Source organism: Globicephala melas, chromosome X, assembly GCF_963455315.2.
Source record: "Globicephala melas chromosome X, mGloMel1.2, whole genome shotgun sequence".
Lineage (NCBI taxonomy): Eukaryota > Metazoa > Chordata > Mammalia > Artiodactyla > Delphinidae > Globicephala > Globicephala melas.
This window is the reverse complement of record NC_083335.1, coordinates 93,256,580-93,277,376: the sequence shown is the minus strand read 5'-3', so window position 1 is coordinate 93,277,376 and position 20,797 is coordinate 93,256,580. Positions and strand designations below refer to the sequence as shown.

Genomic DNA, 20,797 nt, shown 5'->3' with positions numbered 1-20,797 from the left:
GGGTCATCAGTGAAACCAGAGGTGTGAACTACATCCAGACAGTCTTAACCTCTGCTTTGCTCACTTCTTCGTTTTACACATTCCTGGAGACCAGGAGTCAGAGTAAGACGCTTTCTACCAGTGTAAATCAAAACCTAAGTCCCGTTCCAAACATTTTCAAGGAGAACTCAACAATACTTACAAATGAAAAGCAATGCCAAGAGGCGCAGGAAAAGCTGCCCTTAAAATTTCTCCCTGATATAATACAGAATGTTCTCAATGTGCTAATAAACATGGTGGGATTTTTTTTTTTTTTTAATTCTGGGGCCTTTCTTTAGGGATTTGTTTAAGAGGGAGGAGACCTAAAGTCCAGAATCTTTTAGAATAATATCCAGGAAATGTGAAACGAATTCAGGGCTGCCCATTCTCTCTCATTTCCTAGTGGGATAGTCAGAGGCCCTGATAACATGTTTGGAAATTTCCTGTGACCCTTTGTTGAATAATGGAATTAAGTATAAGGTGGAGCCGCTTAGGCTGCATTTGAAGGGGTTGCGTTTTTCAAGTGGTCTGTCACTTTGATAAAGTGGTCTGTATTATGATTTTAGCAGCTGCGCAGCCCTGATTTTCTGTGATAGGCCTATTTCAGATGTCTCTACAGTGTTCAGACCCAGTTTTTAATTCAGAAAGTACTGTCACCATATTGATCCATTTCCATCACTTCCTGGGCCTCTAGGACATTAGAGGTGATTTGGTCTCCAGCCAGCCACCTGCACGAGCCACTCCCCAGCTCGACTCCCCCAGGCTGAGCACAAAGCCCAGCCAGCACTGGCCCCTGGTAAAAGCTATTGACCAGTGTGGTCTGCACCCTAGCTAACAGCTGGGCTTGATCTTGGCCCCTCTGAGGACCTCTGGGCAGCTCAAAGAAACATGTAAAACTTTAGCTGGGAAGGACTCCTGTAGACATCACTGGGGTCAGTCCAGTCATTTCACAGATGAAGAACTAAGGCAACATGACTGGTTCAAGATGGTAGAGGCATATTTAAGACATCTGGGAGAAGGAAGCATTGTTTGCTGGACTGACAACATTCCTGCAGCCATTTCCTATGAAATGATCAGCTGCTTCACTACACAAGTGAAGGAAGAACCTTTGATGAGTCCACAGCCAGAGCTGGAATTCCTGACTTTTCATGTTGCTGTTCAAATCCCTTTTCATATTTCACAAGCATCTCTGATCTGTAAGACAATCTGCACTTCAGACCCTGGCTATATGGTCACTGATAAAATCCAAATAGAACCTAGCATTTGTGACACATCACTCCAGACTCATGACCTAGCTCCTGGAACTTGAATTCTATGAATTGGCTATAGGATGAAATGACATTTAAACACAAAATCTCAGCAGGCTTTACTGGGTACATAACTAAAGAGTGCCATGTCTGCTCATGGGCGCACCTGGGGTCAGGGAACTGTGCTGGTGTTTTGTTTCCCTTTGTTTTCTCTTTAGAGGAGAAAAAAGTATCTTTCTTCCATGTCTTCCACCTCTTCTATTAGCTGCTACCTTCACAGATGTGTCCACTCTGTTCTGTGTCTCCTCACTGTTCCCGTCTTCCAGCATTGTCCTCCCGCATTGTAGTGCCCACCTGCCTCAAGCTATAGCCCTCATCCTTCCCACTGTTCTCTGCTTCCGCTTCCTGAGACCCGGTCCTCCCTTGCTGTCACTTCTGGCCTCAGCCCTCGCCTGCAGCTCAGACTTGCTCCCGAACTCCAGTCCCACATCCACAACTGCCTTCTGAACCTGTTACCTCTCTGGCTCTTTCTTGCCTCAAACACAACAGAAAACAGAACCTGGACCAGATGGTCTTTGGGTTTCCCGTTGGTTCTCAAACTCAGTTTTAAGAAGTCAGCATTTAAGAGCATCTCAATACTCTCTCTTCCTCTTCTCAACTTCCCTAAATCTTTTTAATACCACTAACCTCCCCACCATGGAATGTGTGTCCTCTTCTGCACATATACACATGCACCCACGCACATACAGACATAAAAATGACAGAGCAAAGGGGTTGAATTGGCTAACATACTTGCCTAGAAAGAAACAGCGCAAAGCATATGTCTTACTGCTCTTAAGATGACAGTGTCATCTTCATATAAAAAGTAAAGCTTGTTGATATGCCAGTGAACTTATGTATTTTTAGATGTCTGGGTACAAGTACAATGCATGACCCCCTTTCTCTTTCCCAGCAAGCACTTGTCACCTTGGAAAGCTGGCAGAACAGTGGTCTCGAGTCCAGAAATGAGCTGACTTTCCTATTCCCACTGCTGACAGTTTGTCAGTCACAGGGAGGACCTAATACACTTCCCGGTGCTTATTTGCCCAATGGCACATGTATAAATATATTTCAGAGGGAATAAGCATGTCAAGTTTGAAATTCAGATTTGTTCTATCAGAATGTCATTGCTGGAGGAAGCACTGGAAATCAGGTTTTTCCACCTCCTGATCTTACTGAAGGGGGAACTGAAGCCCAGAAAGGTTAGGTGATCTGCCCAAAGTCACACAGCTTATTAATGACAAAACTACAACTGAAACGCTGGTATTCTAGCCCCCAGCCCAGAGCTCTTCCATTCACCTGCCTTTTAAATATGCTGAATCCCTTTCTGCCACTCATCTGGAGTGAGTTCTCAAGCCCACTGAAAAACCCCAATAAATCCTGGTTCTTAGTCTATTTTAAAACATTAAGCGTTTACACAAACAATTCATAATAAAATCGTAAGTTGTAACTATGACAGATTCACACTGTTACTTCTTCAAGTTTAAAGAGAAGACCATGAGATTATGGAAGCTGCTGATTTCTCTACCTTCTGGTTGCTTTCTCCATCTCTCTAAAATCAGGTCAGAACACTGCAAAGACTGGCTCTCCCCTGCCGTCACCTCAGCACACACGCTCCTGTAAGAACGAGCTGAAAGCATAGTCTGTCAGCTACTTTTCCTCTTAAAATCTAACTTCCAAGGGCCTGTATTTTAATTATTGATGATGTGTATAGAGTTTCTGTGTCAGGCATTTTTTTCCTGAGTTATAGAATCATCTGGAATGGGGGAAGAACATTTCTCAATATCTCGGTGTAGTTGCCGAGAGTGAATTAACCTGTAAACCTCTAGGATAATTGAATTGTAGCTTTCACCTAAAATGGCTATCTAGCTGAGATTCCTGCCTACAGTTTTTTCTGCATGTTCCTTTCAGCTGGTTTTAGATCCTGTGTTTTCTATCCCATATAACTTCTTAGGGAAGAGTGCCTCTTCTAGATAGCTTGTGCTTCTATAATTCGATTTTCTGTAATCTTTGTTTTCCCTTAGTGTCACAATACATGGCTCATGAGCCCCACTTTCTACATGAACGTCTGCATATTATCCTAATGATGCCACAGATTCCTATTCAGTATATTATGTAGTTAAAGAAAAAAATATATGTGGGCTTTATTCTGTCAGACCCAAACCTGGCACAGCATTTCATGGGCACAAGAGGAGCGGCTACAGTTTAATCAGAAGGTCTGTGGTCTGAGTGCAGAAGGTCTGTGGTCTGAGTGCACTCCCACATTTTCTTGTGGGCTCAAGAAAATGCCTCTGGGGAATGGATAAAGAAGATGTGGTACATATATACAATGGAATATTACTGAGCTATAAAAAGGAATGAAATAATGCCATTTGCAGCAACATGGATGGACCTAGAGATTGTCATACTGAGTGAAGTCAGAGAGAGAAAGACAAATATTATATGATATCACTTACATGTGGAATCTTAAAAAAGGCTACAGAGTCAGTGGTTTATCCTACAATCAGATAAGCTGCTGTCTATTAACACATTTTCAAGTCTTTGGACTAAGAGATTGGTTCAAGATGGAGTAGAAGGACGTGGTCTCACTGCCTCTTGCGAGAGCACCGGAACCACAACCAACTGCTGAACAGTCATCGAAAGGAAGACACTGGAACTCACCAAAAAAGATACCCCACATCCAAAAACAAAGGAGAAGCCACAATGAGTTGGTAGGAGGGGCGCAATCACAATAACATCAAATCCCAAATAAGTGACTGGAGAACACTTATACCACAGAAGTGCACCCACTGGAGTGAAGGTTCTGAGACTCCCATCAGGCTTCCCAACCTGGGGGTCTGGCAATGGGAGGAGGAATTCCCAGAGAATCAGACTTTGAAGGCTAGCGGGATTTGATGCAGGACTTCGACAGGACTTGGGGAAACAGAGACTCCACTCTTGGAGGGCACACACAAAGTAGTGTGTGCATCAGGACCCAGGGGAAGGAGCAGTGACCCCATATATTTCGAGCTGTGTTGCAAGCATGCAGAAAATGTCAAGCCACCATGAGATGCTGGGAGTTAACAGAGACCAAGAGACTTAGCCTGGCTGCTGCTGGTGGGCGCCAGGCCTGCCCTCCTGGCTTGTGGCTGAGGCGGGAGCCTGTAAGGTGGCAGGGCCTTCACCAGGCCGCTTGCGTGGTTTACCTACGGGCTCTGATCTGTCCCTTCCTTGGCCACACTATTGGCTGCTTGCTAATTGGTTCTTCTGAGAAGGAAGCAAAACTTCCCTGAGAAAGCCAAAATCGGTGACACACTGCTTGATTTCGGAATTTGAGGTCTCTGAAGATCTGAGACGCAAAATTGCTTTGGCGAGCTCTGAACCCACTCATTCATTGCACCCCAGCGCAGAAGAGAGAGGTGAAGAGAACCTGTCCTTTACTTTGCACTCTGTGGGTACTCATCGAGGCCTGTGTAGGGGTGAGTGTTGCTGTGTGTGTTAACAGGAACCAAGAAAAAAAATCCTGCAGACCACAATGAATTTGTCTTTGGCTTGTCTTTGTATGTTTCTTATCCTTGGTAAGAAGCATTATTATAGTGGGAAAATGTGAATAAGTACTTGTTTATTGCGTTTTGTGGCTCTTCAGCCCTTTGCTTGTAGTTTTTTTCCTCCAACTGCCTGGCAATTTCTTCCAAGACTCACCCCGAGTCCACCACCAGTACCACCACAAAATATGGCTTTCCTCACTTCAGGGTGCACTGCGGCCCAACCTCTTCCTCCATTGTCTGTTTATTTTCTTCTCCTTTCTCCTTAGCACTGTTATTTCCCCCAGATTATGATGCCTGCTCAGATGGGCATTCTACCATTTCCTCAGAGATGTCCAGAGGGTATATAGCAGGTGGATGGCTAACATGAAACTTCTCCCCCTTTAACTCTACAATCAGATGCTGGTTCATTCATGCGGCAGACATGTACTGGGCATTGACTGTACACAGAGCCCAGAGCTCCTGCTTTTGAGGGGCTCACAGTCCTGGACGTGCATGGGAGGGGGATGGGTTACAGCATGATGATGGCATATTTCCAAGTAAGTTCTGTTTAAGGAGGCTGGGAGGAGGGCGTCCAGGGTACCCTAAGTGTTTAGGATGCAGACAGGTAGTGATAGGAAGGGTAAGTGTTCTAGGTCAGAGGATCATCACGAGCAAAGGTTGAGAAGCAGTCAAGTACAGGAAGCGCACAGAGGACGACTCCGTTTTCCTGGAAGTACATAGAGTTGACAAAGACTAGTGAGGAAGATGAGGCTAAAGACGTGGGTCTGGGCTGTGCAGAAGGACTTGCCTCTGGAGTTCAGGCTTCCAAACACAGAGCTGGCCCATCAGGAATGTTTGAGTAGAAGAAGAGCAACATTGGAGAAGGACTTTCCTCTCTGGCTGGTTTTTAGATTCCTGGCACACAGGTGCTAGAAGAGGCTGGTCTATCCCAGTCTCTACCTCATTCAGAGGAGGAGTTCCTTAGAGGATGTCTGAGTTGGTCAAGGTCAAAACATTGGGTGGCTTTTTCCCCAAGCAATATGGTGCCCACAATGTTATGTTTGTTTGCACCCACTGGCAATCTTTAAGAGGCACCCTTGGAGGTCTGCCAAAATAGTCTTTTTGCAAAAAAAAGAATATTTGTGTAATTTACATTATATGAACGTTCCAACAAGTTGATATCATAGGCTTTGTACTTTCCATGAGGAGAGGTTTTATACACAAAGCAATGACTGCATTTGCAGAAATTACTTTTTGAAAGAAAAGGAATAAAAACGTTAATATTGTTTGCCTTAAAAGCAGGATTTGTGTTAACTTTGACATACTGCCTATAATCTTTGTTAGGGTAGTAAGCGAACTTCATGAAATCACTGGTGACAGAAATATAATATCGGACTCTTACACTTGGTGAGTAATAGACACTTTCATTAAAGCCATTGTGTTCCCAGGGAGATCAGCTCGGTGCTTTGTAACCACCTAGAGGGGTGGGATAGGGAGGGTGGGAGGGAGGGAGACGCAAGAGGGAAGAGATATGGGAACATATGTATATATATAACTGATTCACTTTGTTATAAAGCAGAAACTAACACACCATTGTAAAGCAATTATACTCCAATAAAGATGTAAAAAAAAAAAAGCCATTGTGTTCCAATAATGACTGACACTAATATAGAATGCAGCTACTCAGTGTATGTCTGAAAGGTTACTGAATCTTTGGGGGCAATCATATGAAATTGCAAGTGTCTGGATGAGACATATTCGGCCTAAACAATGAGTAGTTTAACTGAATTTTTTGGTTTTGTTCAGTACACTGACATTGTAATATTTACACCTTTAGGCGGTTAATGCCAGAGAGGGAAGTAGGGGAGAAAGATTCTCTTTGGTTTCATGTTAAGTTACCTCTCAGTATTTACCTGATGGAGAAGTTTTGTAAGTATCTGGCATGTGAAAGACCCTGTTTTATAAAATAGAGGTCTAAGACCCAGAGGAATGAAATGTATTTGTCAATGAATATTAAGCCTTTACTCTGTGCCCGGCACTGTGCTAAGCGTTGAGTAATAAAAGATAGCTCAAGCGCTGTCCCTTCCACCTAATGTTCACTGCATTCTTACCCCTAATGAGTAGAGAGTTGAATCTTAAATTTTGATTTTAGTGGAGGAAAAGCATTTTGTTTCCATTTGGAGGAGTATGGCAGAGGTGTTCAAGGAAGGTACTTTCTTTAGCAACCACCAGGTGTCAGTACAGGACTTGGAACTCTTGGCAACAAATGCATTCTTGGTTTTCCTAACTCGCTAAGGCCGTGCCCATTTTGACTTTTCAAAGGCGGTAGACCGCCACTGGGCCACTTTCTCCCAAATATTAGTGTCAAACACTTTCTCCTCAAGACTGCATCACATTCCTTCACCTTTGCCTTATAAAAGTAGCACAAGTTCCTCGACCTTTTTCTACTTTAAAGCTTTTAATTCTGTCTTTCATGGTGATGGTTCTACAAAGTAGGGAGGCTATCGGGATGGGGGTAGGGGAGTTTCACGAAGCTCTTGTTGCTTCCACTGATCCCATCCCCCAAACCGGTGGAGCCCACTCTCGGCTGATACGGGGAAAGGTGGAGGGTCTGTTCTTTTTCCTGCACAGAGAAACAATCTGATGGTGGAGCCTCATGGCTCCAAACTGCAGAAGGAAGTGTACAGAGAGAAGCTCCTAGGCATCTCCACTGGCCCAGCCATTTGCTTCCTCTTGCAGTGGTATGTGTTCACGTACGGACATTAAGGAACAGTGTGTTTGTTGACTGACAGGGGAAACCTTGGAGAGGCGGGTATTGATTTGTGTCATACAGGTTTTCACCAGTTTCTCATCCTGCCTCCTCACTTTTTTTTTGTTTACATATATATAAATAATCATTTTCTTACATTCTCTTCCATTATTGGTTATTACAAGATAATTGAATATAGTTCCCTGTGTTATACAGTAGGTCCTTGTTGTTTATTTTATATATAGTGGTATGTATCTGTTAATCCCAAACTCCTAATTTATCCCCCATTTTCCCCTTTGGTATCATAAGTTTGCTTTCTATATCTGTCAGTCTGTTTCTGTTTTGTAAATAAGTTCATTTGTATCATCTTTAGACTCTACATATAAGTGATATCATATGATATTTGTCTTCCTCTGTCTTACTTCACTCAGTATGATCATCTCTAGGTCCATCCATGTGGCTGCAAATGGCATTATTTCATTCTTTTTATGGCTGAGTAATATTCCATTGTGTACATATAACCACATCTTTATCCTTTCTTCTGTCAGTCTTTTTTATTTGCCTCCTCACTTGAATGGGCAGGCTGCACAGGGAGCTGAGGCATTTGGTGTGGGGCATCGGGGGATAGGGTGGGAGAAACTGGGGAAGGGCTTCCTTGGACATCCAAGCGTTTTTCGAGCCTCATAAGATGTCAGAAGTGGTGGCAGCTGGAGGGATGTCAGTTCGAATGAGCTGCTCAGCTGTTGGTAAACTGAGGGAGAGACGGGCTGGGGAGCTAGAGACACAAAGTCAGCCACTGGCTTCAGCAGCTAAGGCTCCTGGGGTGTGTGGCCTGCAGGGGATGGAGAGTCAGGCATGGCACGCAGTCCCAAGTCTATGCCCTGAAGTAAGGGCCCGAGTGATGCAAGGCTCTATGGGGCAGACACACTGTGGGGATTTCCTTCGGGCCAATCAGCGCGACTTGACAAATTGTAGTACAGCTAATTCCAGGCACTATTCAGATTCTGTTGTTTTATAGTGAATAAAATATTGTAAATAAGGCAGCACATCAATAGGGATTCAAAAATAGTTTCAGTATTTTGCTTTTGTAGAGACTTTCGTCATGATAGTTACAGAAGATCACCTTTTTCTTGAAAACATCACGTAGGATGTCTTTAAAATATTCCATATACACACATTACATTGAAGAGGGCGGCTGACATTCTTACTGGAGTCATGCCCAGCTCTGCGTTGAGCAGCAGCTCCCAGACCAGATCTGGGAAGGCTCTCGGACCTGTATTAGGATTGAATGATTGATTGATTAATTGAATTTATTTATTTATTTATTTATGGCTGTGTTGGGTCTTTGTTGCTGCATGCAGGCTTTCTCTAGTTGCCGCAAGCAGGGGATAATCTTCGTTGCGGTGCGCGGGCTTCTCATTGCTGTGGCTTCTCTTGTTGTGGCGCACGGGCTCTAGGCGCGCGGGCTTCAGTAGTTGTGGCACTCAGGCTCAGTAGTTGTGGCGCACGGGCTTAGTTGCTTCGCGGCATGTGGGATCTTCCCGGACCAGGGCTCGAACCCGTGTCCCCTGCATTGGTAGGAGGATTCTTAACCACTGCACCACCAGGGAAGTCCCTAGGATGTACTTTTTAAGCAGCTTTTTTTTTTTTTTTAGAAGTTATTTAGTGTTGGCTTGACTTACAGTTGATATGGTCCCTGCATATGGGATTGTGTAAGGGACAGATCTAGTTGTCCAAAATCAAAGTGTCTTTACTGTGTGGTGGCTTTAGTTCATGGGCTCTGGCCTCTCCCACTGCTTCAGGAAATCCTACAGCAAGTGCCTGCTTGCTCCCGGAAACTGGAGTCGTCAGATTCCAGCCACATTGCTGTGTGTTAATTCTCACCTCTCAGCAGCAGTCTCACACTTCCCGCTCCTGCTTTTTTTCAGATCACTGGGGTGATCCTGCTGGCCGTTGGAGTCTGGGGCAAACTCACTCTGGGCACCTATATTTCCCTGATTGCCGAGAACTCCACAAATGCTCCCTATGTGCTCATCGGAACTGGCACCACTATTGTCGTGTTTGGCCTGTTTGGATGCTTTGCCACATGCCGTGGTAGCCCATGGATGCTGAAACTGGTGAGTAGGTCACAATATAATACTGCTTTCTGATTCTGTTTTGTAAAAATATAAATCACGCGAAAGCAAAGTGGCCCTTCTTGAAGCCACAGACGAGTCCTTAATAGTCATTGACTCTAATTTTAGTGCAGGCTTTTACCTAACCCACCCTTTAATCCCCTAGAGGGAGAAACAACCCCAGATACAGCGTGACACACAAAAAAATCCCGTCCTGGTCCCTCAAGGTAGATGATGACAAAGCAGTGGCCAGCGGTTCTAATAAGCCATTTATAGCCTCGTGGCAAGATGCCCTGTTCCAGTTTTGAATTCTGTCTTAGAAATCTCTTCAAGCGTGTGATGTGCAGCCGTGGTGGGTGAGGCAGCACCCCGAACATGAGCAGCCTTTCATTTCCAAGTTCCCAGTGGAGAAATACTTTTCTGCCTCCTTGAGCTGGGCTGTGCTGGGATGTGCGGGCACGCTCTCCTCTACGCCTGCACAGCCTGGCTCTGTGCAGTGGGAGTTGAGCTAAGCCAGAGCTTCCCCACTCAGCAGACACAGCAGTGATGTTTCCCAAAGGGTAAGGATAGGCTGTTGAAAGGCTGCTGCTGCAAATCTTAACTTTCTGGTAGACCAGTTGCCTAATTCTCTAGTCTCTTGCCCATGCTTTTCATTAATAAGAGTTTATGCGGAAGGCTTTCCCAGATAAAAGGCAGCAAGAGCCTCTCCTCAAAAGAAAATTTTGTTTAAAAGGATTTCTTTCTCTGAAAGGGGAGAGTAGAGATTCCCTCGGTGCTGGGTGGCCCGTCCTGTCTTGTTTAGCCCTAGATTGCAGTAACCCATGACACCGTCTAGTGACAGATACGGGTGTGAGGGTGATTCACTCCAAAGGAAGCACCTTCCAAATGGGCACTGGTCAGTCTCTTTGTTGGCAACCTGATGGAGGTCGTGCTTGATTTGGCCATTTTCTGTCCTGAAGACGGTGTGGGAAGCTGATAGCCTGGCCACAGCTAAGCCTTCCAGGTTGGTGGAAAAGCCGTAGTGAGACCATATAGAGGCTCTTCTGCTGCTGTCACCTCCATTAGCACTGAGTCTACCTTCCAGTACCTCTTATAGGCGCTAGTGTTTCCTTTTGGTCTAGTGTTGTAGTTTTCAACTTTGATCTGTGCCTGAGTCACCTGGGCTTTTTAAAAACACCTGTGCCAGAGGCCAACCCCCAGCCAGTGGAACCAGACGCTGTGACGGTCAGGATCTGGCTCCACATTTTCTGAAAGCTCTCCAGGGGTGCTATTGCACAGCCGGTGCTGAGACCCTCTTCTTCAGTACAGTGAGTAGCAAGGGAAGAATTAACTCCAGAGGCATGGAAAACAAACTGCTAAAAAGCCATCTGTCCAAACAAGAAGGGAGGAGACCTGGAGACCTGACTGACCCTGATGCTAAGTGGCTTAAGTCTTGAGGGGCAAGGATGTAACCTCTTTGGGCCTTTGTCCCCATTTATGAAAGAACAGTATTGGATTAACCCACCAAGGTTTCTTCCGGCCCAAAGACTATGACTGAAGCAGGCAGAAGTGGGCATGCAACAATGGAGCAGTCATCTCTGGCTTCTTCTGAGTTTCATACCATGCTGCCATTTTCTCCTGACGCTTGTGAGCTTACTAGCAAGTGACCCTTTTGGCGAGTAGAGAAGTTTGGGGGGCTTGGTGTTGGTTTTGGTCTTCTAAAAGCTATCATTTAGTTCCTTTCACCCGCTCGATGTTGTCCTGTGTGCATACTCCCATTTTATTTATTCCTCACCACCGCCATAAAGTTCAGGTTGTGTTTTCATGTTACGCGGTAGACTTGGAGGTGAAATACCTTGTCCAAGTTCACACAACTAATGTGCAGAGAGCTGGGACGGGAAACCAGATAGGTGTCTTTCGAAAGCCAGGACTATTTCTACTCCAGTATTTTCATTTGGAGAAAACTCGAGCCCTGCCACCTGGACTTAATACAGGCTCTCCCCAGCAGGCCTTCTGAAGGAGCAGCAGCTCTCCTCTGGAAGCTTCCAGAAGCAGAGAACCTCCTAGGGATGTGAAACTGCTGATCTAGCTGAACAGAGCAGAAGTCACTCGGTTAGCTGTCCATCTAAAGTTTTACAGTCCTCATTTAACCTCATTAATTGCAAAACAATTGAAAATAACTCTTTTCACTTTATGGAGGCCCAGAACCGCGGCCCCTTTCCTAAGAGCTACACCGCAGAGTCAAAAGTTCTTTCTCCCACCTGCGTCCTGATGATGACTTTCTCACAGGACTTTCTGGTGGAGTCTAGGCCTGGGGTGAGAGTCTCCCTAGAGTACGTTGTGCTTCTAATTGCATTTTGTACCAAGCTGAGAGAGAGAAGTCGTGTACACGGAGCCTTCTATTCAGAACCGTGTGTTTGATACTTTAGTGTCTGTGCTTTCAGTGTGCGGAGAGACTTTTATTAATATTTTGAACGAAACCAGCATTTTAAGGCAGTATTTCCTCCTTTGAATATATGTGCCCCTGGCTGAGAAAAATAATTTATGATCCCATGCACACATATATACTTTCCAAGTAAGCAGTATGGCCACGTGCAGTGTACTCAAATTCTAGGGCATCACCAAAGGCCGTTCCCAACATTCAGGAGCGTTGTATTTCATTTTGAGATGAGAAGAAGCAGATTCTAAGACATATGCCTCGTAGGAGAGGAATCAATTCTCTTTCCTTTTATCTGCTTTTCAGTCACAAAAATGGAAACCCTTCATGTCTCAGAAGTACCATATAACATCCCTGAACTTAGGCACTTGCACGCACGTGCACACACACCCACACACTTGGAAAGTACAGGAAGCATGAGATGTGTAAGAAGCACTGGGGGTTTTAGATGCTTGCGAACATTGTGGGTCAGCAGCGGAGCTGATTTGCTTTTCAAAAGGCTATCAACTCCGCAGGCAGAACAAGAGAGGTAAGCGACCCACTGCTGCGGGTGCCGCATTCAGGCCGTAGTGAGGAAGGGTATCACGTGGGCCTGTGCACATCTGGGCCGCTCTGTCAGAATGGGAGGGATACAACTCCAAAGGAAGGGGGTTTGAAGCCACTTCATAGGAGATGTGCTTAAGGAAACAGGAGGGCTTGCCCGAACTGAGAGAAGCAGCCGGTCCCTCCATGGCTGTATTCACACAGACGAAGGGCCGTGGCATGGAAGAGAGGTCACACTGGTTCTGGCGTCTCCTGAGAGCAGATGCAACACCAGTAAGTGGAATTTACAAGTAGGCAGACTGTGGCCAAGCGGAAGGAGCCTTTCTGGCAATCAGAACAGTTTAAAATGTGAATGAGCTGCAAGGGATGGGCGGGAGGGAGTGGTCTCAGCTTGCAGACGCCAGGTGACCCTGGTGAGGAAAGTGGTCTAAAGGACTCACAGAAAGGGTGGAACTGTGTCCTGTGCCCTCCAGAGTACTTTCTACCTCGAGGAGCCTAACATTAAGAATAGTGGATACTCAGTTGTAAAAAGCCCTTCCAGATTTCTCTTGGTTGAGCTGACAGGCATGATGCCGGTCCCTGGACGTGCTGTCCTCAGCCCGTGTGCCCCCAAATGCTTATGCACGTTAAACAGACACATGCTTATATGGAGGCTCGCATGGGAACATCTGGAGAAGAGGCTTTTTCTACTTTGCCTTCTAGGGAATATGACAACTTGTGTAATTCCCCCTGACAAGAAGGGACCTAGCCCAAAGCAGCACTGTTCTCCCCCCGCCATATCTGACTGTGTCCTTGTCCACTTGCTTTGCAGTATGCCATGTTTCTGTCTCTGGTGTTCCTGGCTGAACTCGTGGCTGGCATTTCTGGGTTTGTGTTTCGTCACGAGGTGAGTATACACCAAGTGGAGAACTCGGTTCAAGGGTCTTTGGGAGGAGGATTTTTGAAACATCTTGGAATGTGTAAAGGATGCAGAGAAGCTAGCTGGCATCTCCAGTGGTATTTGCTAGTTTCCAAATGCCATGCACTATGAACTGAAATGCCCAGAAAATTCCACAGGTGGGGATTTCGCCGAACTTGAAACCTTAGTTGTTGACCCTCACTCTATTTCTTTATATAGCTGTCGCATGAAAGGATTCTCCGTTGTTGGATTTTTTTTTAAATTAATTTATTTTTGGCTGCGTTGGGTCTTCATTGCTACGCACGGGCTTTCTCTAGTTGCGGCAAGCGGGGGCTACTCTTTGTTGCGGTGCGCAGGCTTCTCACAGCGGTGGCTTCTCTTGTTGTGGAGCATGGCCTCTAGGCGTGCGGGATTCAGTAGTTGTGGCACGTGGGCTCAGTAGTTGTGGCTCGCGGGCTCTAGAGCGCAGGCTCAGTAGCTGTGGCGCACGCGCTTAGTTGCTCCGCGGCATGTGGGATCTTCCCGGACCAGGGTTTGAACCTGTGTCCCCTGCATTGGCAGGCAGATTCTTAACCACTGTGCCACCAGGGAAGTCCTTCCTCCTTCTTTTAAAAAAGTGACCTTCCATATAGATTAAATACTTTAAAAGTAGCCACTTCAGCAAGGCACAAGTGTATATCCGTATATCAAGATTTCTCAGAGGCCAGAGGCAAGCCAAACAAGTCGTTGGCCAAAGGCGAAGTGCTACATTTCCCCTAAGCAGCCTGTGCTCTACTGTCTGCTCCCTAGAGCCCCTGTGGGGCGCCCCCTGCCGCCCGGGGGTAAAATCCACACCCCAGTGGCGAGGAGCCCTGTGGCTTCGCTTGGTGGTGTGGGAAAAGGAGAGAAGACAGCCACGATCAAAAACCCCTACAAAGCTGTGCTTTGTTTTTTATTTACATGTAAAATTTGAGATTTCTATAGCTGGGGAGAATGATTTTGAATCCGGTTTTGCGATCAAAACTGCTAGTTTCAAGGACACTCCCAGCTGTCCTTTGTCACATGTGGCCATCCTTCCATGTCCTGTCACTGAGGCTGCTCTATTTGGACAACGTATAGATGCTAATGCAGGGACGAGCTGCTCTCACGCTGTCTGTAGGTGCCGTGGTATCACTTTTCAGATGTGTATACTGATGATAGGTCAGAAAGTGTATAGGCTACGATACAGTTCTGGTTCTAACTCCCCAAATTCATTATTGTTCCCTGTAAATAACAGTAAAGATAGAAGCAGCTACACATGTGTTAGAATGGAAAGAAATAGCAAGACGGAGGTAGGAAGGTCAGTGAGGTCGAGTGTGGTAACTGTGGGTCTTGAAGTCTGGCATCACCTGTTCCCAGGCCCTGCCTTTGTGCTTGGCCAGGTCAAGTTCCCAGTGAGCCTGCCTTAGGCGCTTTCTCCCCACTCTTCCCCTTTACCAGATGTGGCCTCTCAGATGCCAAGACGGACTTCTAGAACCATTTCATGTGGGCACTGCATCCAGAGCTAGATCCCCCATTCTTATTCTCAGCTGAGGTAAAACCTGATACCTAGGACCTGAACATCCTCACCTGCCTAACCGCTTTTCACTGAAAAACCATTTAGGGAAGTGGTGGCTGGGGGTTGCAGTGCCACTCTTTGGCCGCCAGGAGTGGTCTTGAGTTTGGCTAAAGAGTCAAACACACATGATGAGAATAGGTCACAACCTAGCAGCATTGACTGAGAAGGATACAGTAAAGGAAACATAGCTTGCAGGCAGGGCAGCAGTGGGCTTGTTTCTTCAGTGGGAGTCCTCAAAGTGGTCCAGGCTCTAGTCTGTGTAGACCTGCCCACGCCTAAGAGACGATGCACGTGCAATGAAACGAGGGGACACGGCTGGGTGTGGCAACCACCTTGGCTTAGAAGGTCCATGTAAATAATGTCTCTTTATCTCTTGTAACTGTCCAATGGGCATAGCGTCCAGTATCTCAGCAAGGAACGCGCCTAGTTAGAAGAGTCACCATATTTAGCCCTAAGCTTCCCACCAGGTAATTATTCTCATTTGCCGAAGTCCAAGGCCAGAGCCATTTCACCAATCGGGGCACCTTTTACCATAAGCGGGGTTGCCTGGTAACACACCTGATGCTCCGCCTTCAGTAGGTTTCCAGGAAAACAGAACTTGAAAGATAACCCAAGGTCAAATGTGTTCAGAGAGAAGGAGAAAGGGTTTTGCTAACCATTTATTAACAAGTGAAGTCCATGTCCTTTAGCCTCTTTTTCTCATCGCAATGAAGACAGGTAAGTGAAAGCTGGTTTTGCCCCACTCCTGTATGGTACACTAGGGATCTGATTCTGGTCAAAACATCGGTCTTCCTGCCCGCCCCACACACAATGGCCTGTCCTTTGTCATTCTTCTGAGTAAGGGCAGAAAAAGTTATAGAAAGCAAGGCAGTAACCAATTCCAAGAAAATAACTAGAAAACCATCACAGCCCTTTCCGAATCTGACTAGCCACCTGAGTGGCTCATTGAACTAGGCAGGGTTCCTCCGGATTGGGGGTAAGGGAACATTTTTTTTTTTTAACTCCTGAGCTAACAACCCCCTTGGCCGATCTTCTGAGCTCTTTTGTCTCAGAAAATAGGGCATCCCCTCCCTGGCCTACATTTATTCGGAGACTTTCAGAAGAGGCTATTTTGGGGGGGAAGTTGGTACGAATCTGTGTCCATCTGGGCTGCACTGGACCAGAAGCACATCGCCCCTTGTCTTCCCTAGATCAAGGACACCTTCCTGAGGACTTACACTGATGCCATGCAGAATTACAATGGCAACGACGAGAGGAGCCGGGCAGTGGATCACGTGCAGCGCAGCGTAAGTTCCAGGAAGGAGATGGGGCTGGCAATGGCCTGCGAGGTCGGGCTGTGGACTTGTGGGCTGCCGGTGACGCTGGACTGGCAGTGTTTGCTCTTGAGCCCCACTCTCCGCCTCTTGGCCCAGTTCCCTTTCCAACAGTGGACATCCAGTACTTTTTCAGGGTCCAGGGATCCAGGTAATTGGTGCCAAGAAGGACCACTCCCTCCGGTTTGCTTTTCATCCGTAAGGATGTGAGCATCCCAAGGAGAGCTAGTTTGCCCTTAAAATCTGAAGCCTTGGAACAGTGAGTGTAGGACAGCCTGACTTCGAGTTGGCTCCCTAAGACCAGCCTTCTGGAAATGGTGTCTTGAGGCTGGGCGGTGAGCTCAGGTGAGCTGTGTTCACCGGCTTGGGCGGTGCAGTGGGGTTGGAGAGCCGATCTCAGAGCAACTGAGGATCCTGCAGGCGTGTGAATGGCCTAGGCTGCCTGGTGTTTCTCAGAGGATATGAGGAAAGTAGTTGTTTCCTGCCTGGAGGTGCTCAAGCCTGACTGCCCATCAGGATCAGCTGGAGAGGTTATTTTGTTTTTTTGTTTTCACGGTACACAGGCCTCTCACTATTGTGGCCTCTCCCGTTGCGGAGCACAGGCTCCGGACGCGCAGGCCCAGCGGCCATGGCTCACGGGCCCAGCCGCTCCGCGGCATGTGGGATCTTCCCGGACCGGGGCACGAACCCGCGTCCCCTGCATCGGCAGGCGGACTCTCAACCACTGCGCCACCAGGGAAGCCCCTGGAGAGGTTTTTGATTGAGGGGTGTCTTTTATTGTTGTGTTGTTTTGTTTTGACTTTAGAAGCAGTATTTTTCTGTTTTTGGTAATTTATTTTGGTAGAATCTCAAAGTTACCCAGAAAAGCTGCAGGAATAGTACAAGGAGCTGTACCCCTTTTACCCAGATTCACCAATTAATGACATATTTTGCCCCGTCTGCTTCAATATCCTCTGTGTCAGCAGTTGGCACATCTTTGCTGTAAAGGGTCAAGTAGTAACTATTTGAGGCTTTGAAGGCCATGCAGTCTCTGTCACAACTACTCTACTCTGCCTTTGTAGCACAAAATCTGCCCTAGACAACACGTAACACAGAGGCACAGCTGTGTCCCAGTAAAACTTGATTTACAAAACCAGGTAGCTGGTGGGCTGTAGTTTACCGGCACCAACTCTCTCTTCCTCAATGTGCATCTTTTTTCCCCCTTAAACTATTTATGTACGTATTAGTACAGATCTTGGGGAGAGCTTTCTAAAACCATTTTGGCCTGAGCTCCCCATCGACGGTCCTGATTCAGTAGATCTCTACATCTGTCTCTTTAGCAGCACCTAATCACGCAGGTGATTTTGATGCTTAGCCAGGCCAGAGAGCAGCTGCTTGGCTTTGGGAGGTGGAAACCAACGCAATATGGCGTCTAGGACTCACTTCGTCCGCTGAGTTCGCGTGGGTATGCCAGTGAGTAGAATTGCTAGTGGAGCTTCAGCTCATCTTGGCTCACCAAAGCTGTGCCTGTCAACTTAGGGCCTGGGCCCATGTTTTTCTTTTAAAAGCTGCAAAGCGCTGGGTGCAGAGACCACAGTGCCTTTGATCTGCCACACTTAATTCCTTTCCTTTTCCCGTTAACAGCTGAGCTGCTGTGGGGTGCAGAACTACACCAACTGGAGCACCAGCCCCTACTTTCTGGAGCACGGCATCCCCCCAAGTTGCTGCATGAATGACACCGATTGTAATCCCCAGGATCTGCACAACCTGACCGTGGCCGCCACTAAAGTGAACCAGAAGGTACTCACTCCCTCTTGGTCCTGATGGGACTCAGTGGTGAATGTTTGGGGAGGGCTTTTTCGTCTCTGTGAAATTATGACAAATAGGTTAGAAATGATAGTCTTGGAGAGAGTCAGGAATCTTCCTTTGTGGTTCTTTCTGGCCAGGGAGAGGCACTGGGCTGCCCACTTCTGAAGGAGAAAGCCTTGCCTCAGCGAGACTCTACGAGGCATAGTTAGGAAGGGTTAGCAAGTGGTTCCTGTTAACCCTGATGCTGATGTCAGGGAATGTGGCCTTCTTTCTGGGTGTCTGTCTTCTGCTTAATGTACCTTCGAAACATGAAATTATTCCCAGCTGGGTGCCGGTCCTCAGCGGAAAGAGGGAGTTGAGTTGACAGACAGCATCTGCTTCTGCGAGGAGGGTGGCCTTGATTTTAGGGACTTCACTGCATTGGGAAAAGAAATCAACAACTTCAACTCACTCTCAACATCCTGACTCCCAAAGAAATTAGAGGGAAAAAAAAAACTGGCCAAGAGAAATTTGAAAGTTAGTACATAGTAGAAATGAGGGAAATGAAACTTAGGTAGAGAAAAGGAAAATCAATTCTGTATTCCACTCTGCAGAGAATCTGATGAAGACATGATACAGCTGTGTGTGAGGACTATCTATTCTTAAACATTTAGGGAAATGCCAGATAGAAACTATGTCTTGCTGAAACAAAAGGGAGGAAAAAAACCCTACTGTTGAGTTTACCTGTGGTTATGCTGCCATCAGGTAAATTTTCTTTTCTTACTAAGGTAAAGTTTTTTTTTTTTTTTGGCCACGCTGCACGGTAATGTGGGATCTTAGTTCCCTGACCAGGGATCGAACCCGTGTCCCCTGCAGTGGAAGCTTGGAGTCTTAACTATTGGACTTCCCTGGAGTCTTAACCAGGGAAATCCCAAAGTTCTAGTTTTCTAAGGTCTTCAAAATTCTATGGGATCCGGGCCACCTACTGAATAATTCACAGAAGATAGCCATCCTTTCAAGCTAAGAATGTTAAGAGATGGTTTCTATACTTTACCCACGTAATGTTGGTATTTGTAGCAGAACTGCTGCAAGGCATTGTTGCCATATTCTGGAAGCTCCTTTTGTCATTCTGGGTTTATTACTTGGCTGTTGGTGTGGTGAGATAAGATGTTCAGTACAGACAGCTTCTTGTGTGAGCTAAGAGAACATCTGTTCCAACTGGAATTTTTTATGAACCCCACGTTTGAGGCCTCCTTCGCCTCTCATCAGCAAGGTGACTTCCGGTTTCTTCATGGACACCTCCATTGAGCATCCGTATATGTCATTATGCTGCCATTGTATGAAGTGCTGAGCAGACCTGGCACTCAGTGGACACTCCGATGTATAGAAGGCAAGACGTGCTTTATGGAGTGAGAGATTGGCACAGCAGAGCCTCAGGAGGTCCTTTGTAGAGGCGGCAATCATCAACCTTGATAAAAGCCTTCTTTCTGAAAAAAAATTTCACCCAAACCACTTCTCCTGTGAAAGTTGAGGGCTTCGAAGTCAGGACCACAGGGTCTGGAGTCAGACTGCAGTTTAAATCCTGGCTCAGCCACTTGCTGGTTGTGTGATCTTGATCAAGTGACTTAACCTTTCTCAGCCTTGTTTTTCTCATCTGTAAAATAGAGAGGATAACAGTTCTTGCCCCTTAGGATTGACAGGAGAATTGAATGAGATAAAACATCTAAAGCACAGTGCATGGCAGAGAGCAAAGGACAAGATGAACGTTAACTGTAATGTTAAATGGTAGCTGTGGTGTAAATGTCACAATAACGGTGACGTTTGTCTTCCACCCTACCACACTGTGCCTTTTATTAGAAATGATGCAGCAGGTCCTTGTAGGGAGGGTCTTTTGTTTGTATTCAAAAGCAGGCTGAGGCAGATCCTATAGTGCACCTCTAGAATCCTTACAATGATTTCCAGAAAGATAGGGGAGCATTTTTTCACTTCACTGATAACCTACAAATTGGCCTCGCTCCCAGCCTCCCCCCCCCACCCCCGACAATCCTACTTTACATTTTCCTGGGTGCCTCAAATACCTGGAAGAGATACTTCTCTCTCACTTCCCTTTTACCCTCCAACCTGGCTCCCTCTGTGGAGAGAAAGTGAATGAAAACTGAAATTTGCCTAGGAAGTTTCATTAGATATTCTCATTTAATGCCCACCTGAACTTCTCAGACCAATTACTTCCCAGGCCTGAGTCTGTGACACCTCATCTATAAAAGGTAAGCAGTGCGGACGGGGTGGAGATGTGGAGTGATAGTCGATGCTCATAAAGGTTAGCCTCCCCAAACTGACTCCCTCCCCCAGGAAGATTAACTCCCACCATGTCCTAGTTCTGTGGAATCCTGTTATAAAATACATGTATTCTCAATCCCCATAGATCTTTCAGTGTCTTGAACCCTGTGCCCTGATAGCACAGAAAGGTGGCTCTCGGCTCTTACCTGGCAGCCTGAGAAACCTACCTTGTACAAATCACTGGCAGAGAGCAGGAAGGTGAGAGCGGTTAAGCAGGAAATTTATCGTTTTGTTTTGAGGACAGCTTTGATTTTGGTTTTGCTAAGCATGATGA

The 20,797-nt window shown here is 46.4% G+C and overlaps 1 protein-coding gene across 1 annotated transcript in view; it reads left to right on the top strand.

Moving 5' to 3' along the window:
• TSPAN7 (tetraspanin 7) overlaps positions 1 to 20,797 on the top strand; it is a 138,247-nt gene that overhangs the window by 103,072 nt on the left and 14,378 nt on the right. Inside the window, exons 2-5 of the mRNA XM_030834912.2 lie at positions 9,488 to 9,676; positions 13,444 to 13,518; positions 16,297 to 16,392; positions 18,043 to 18,198. Of these exons, the coding sequence (XP_030690772.1) occupies positions 9,488 to 9,676; positions 13,444 to 13,518; positions 16,297 to 16,392; positions 18,043 to 18,198 (516 nt within the window). The remainder of the gene's footprint in view (positions 1 to 9,487; positions 9,677 to 13,443; positions 13,519 to 16,296; positions 16,393 to 18,042; positions 18,199 to 20,797) is intronic.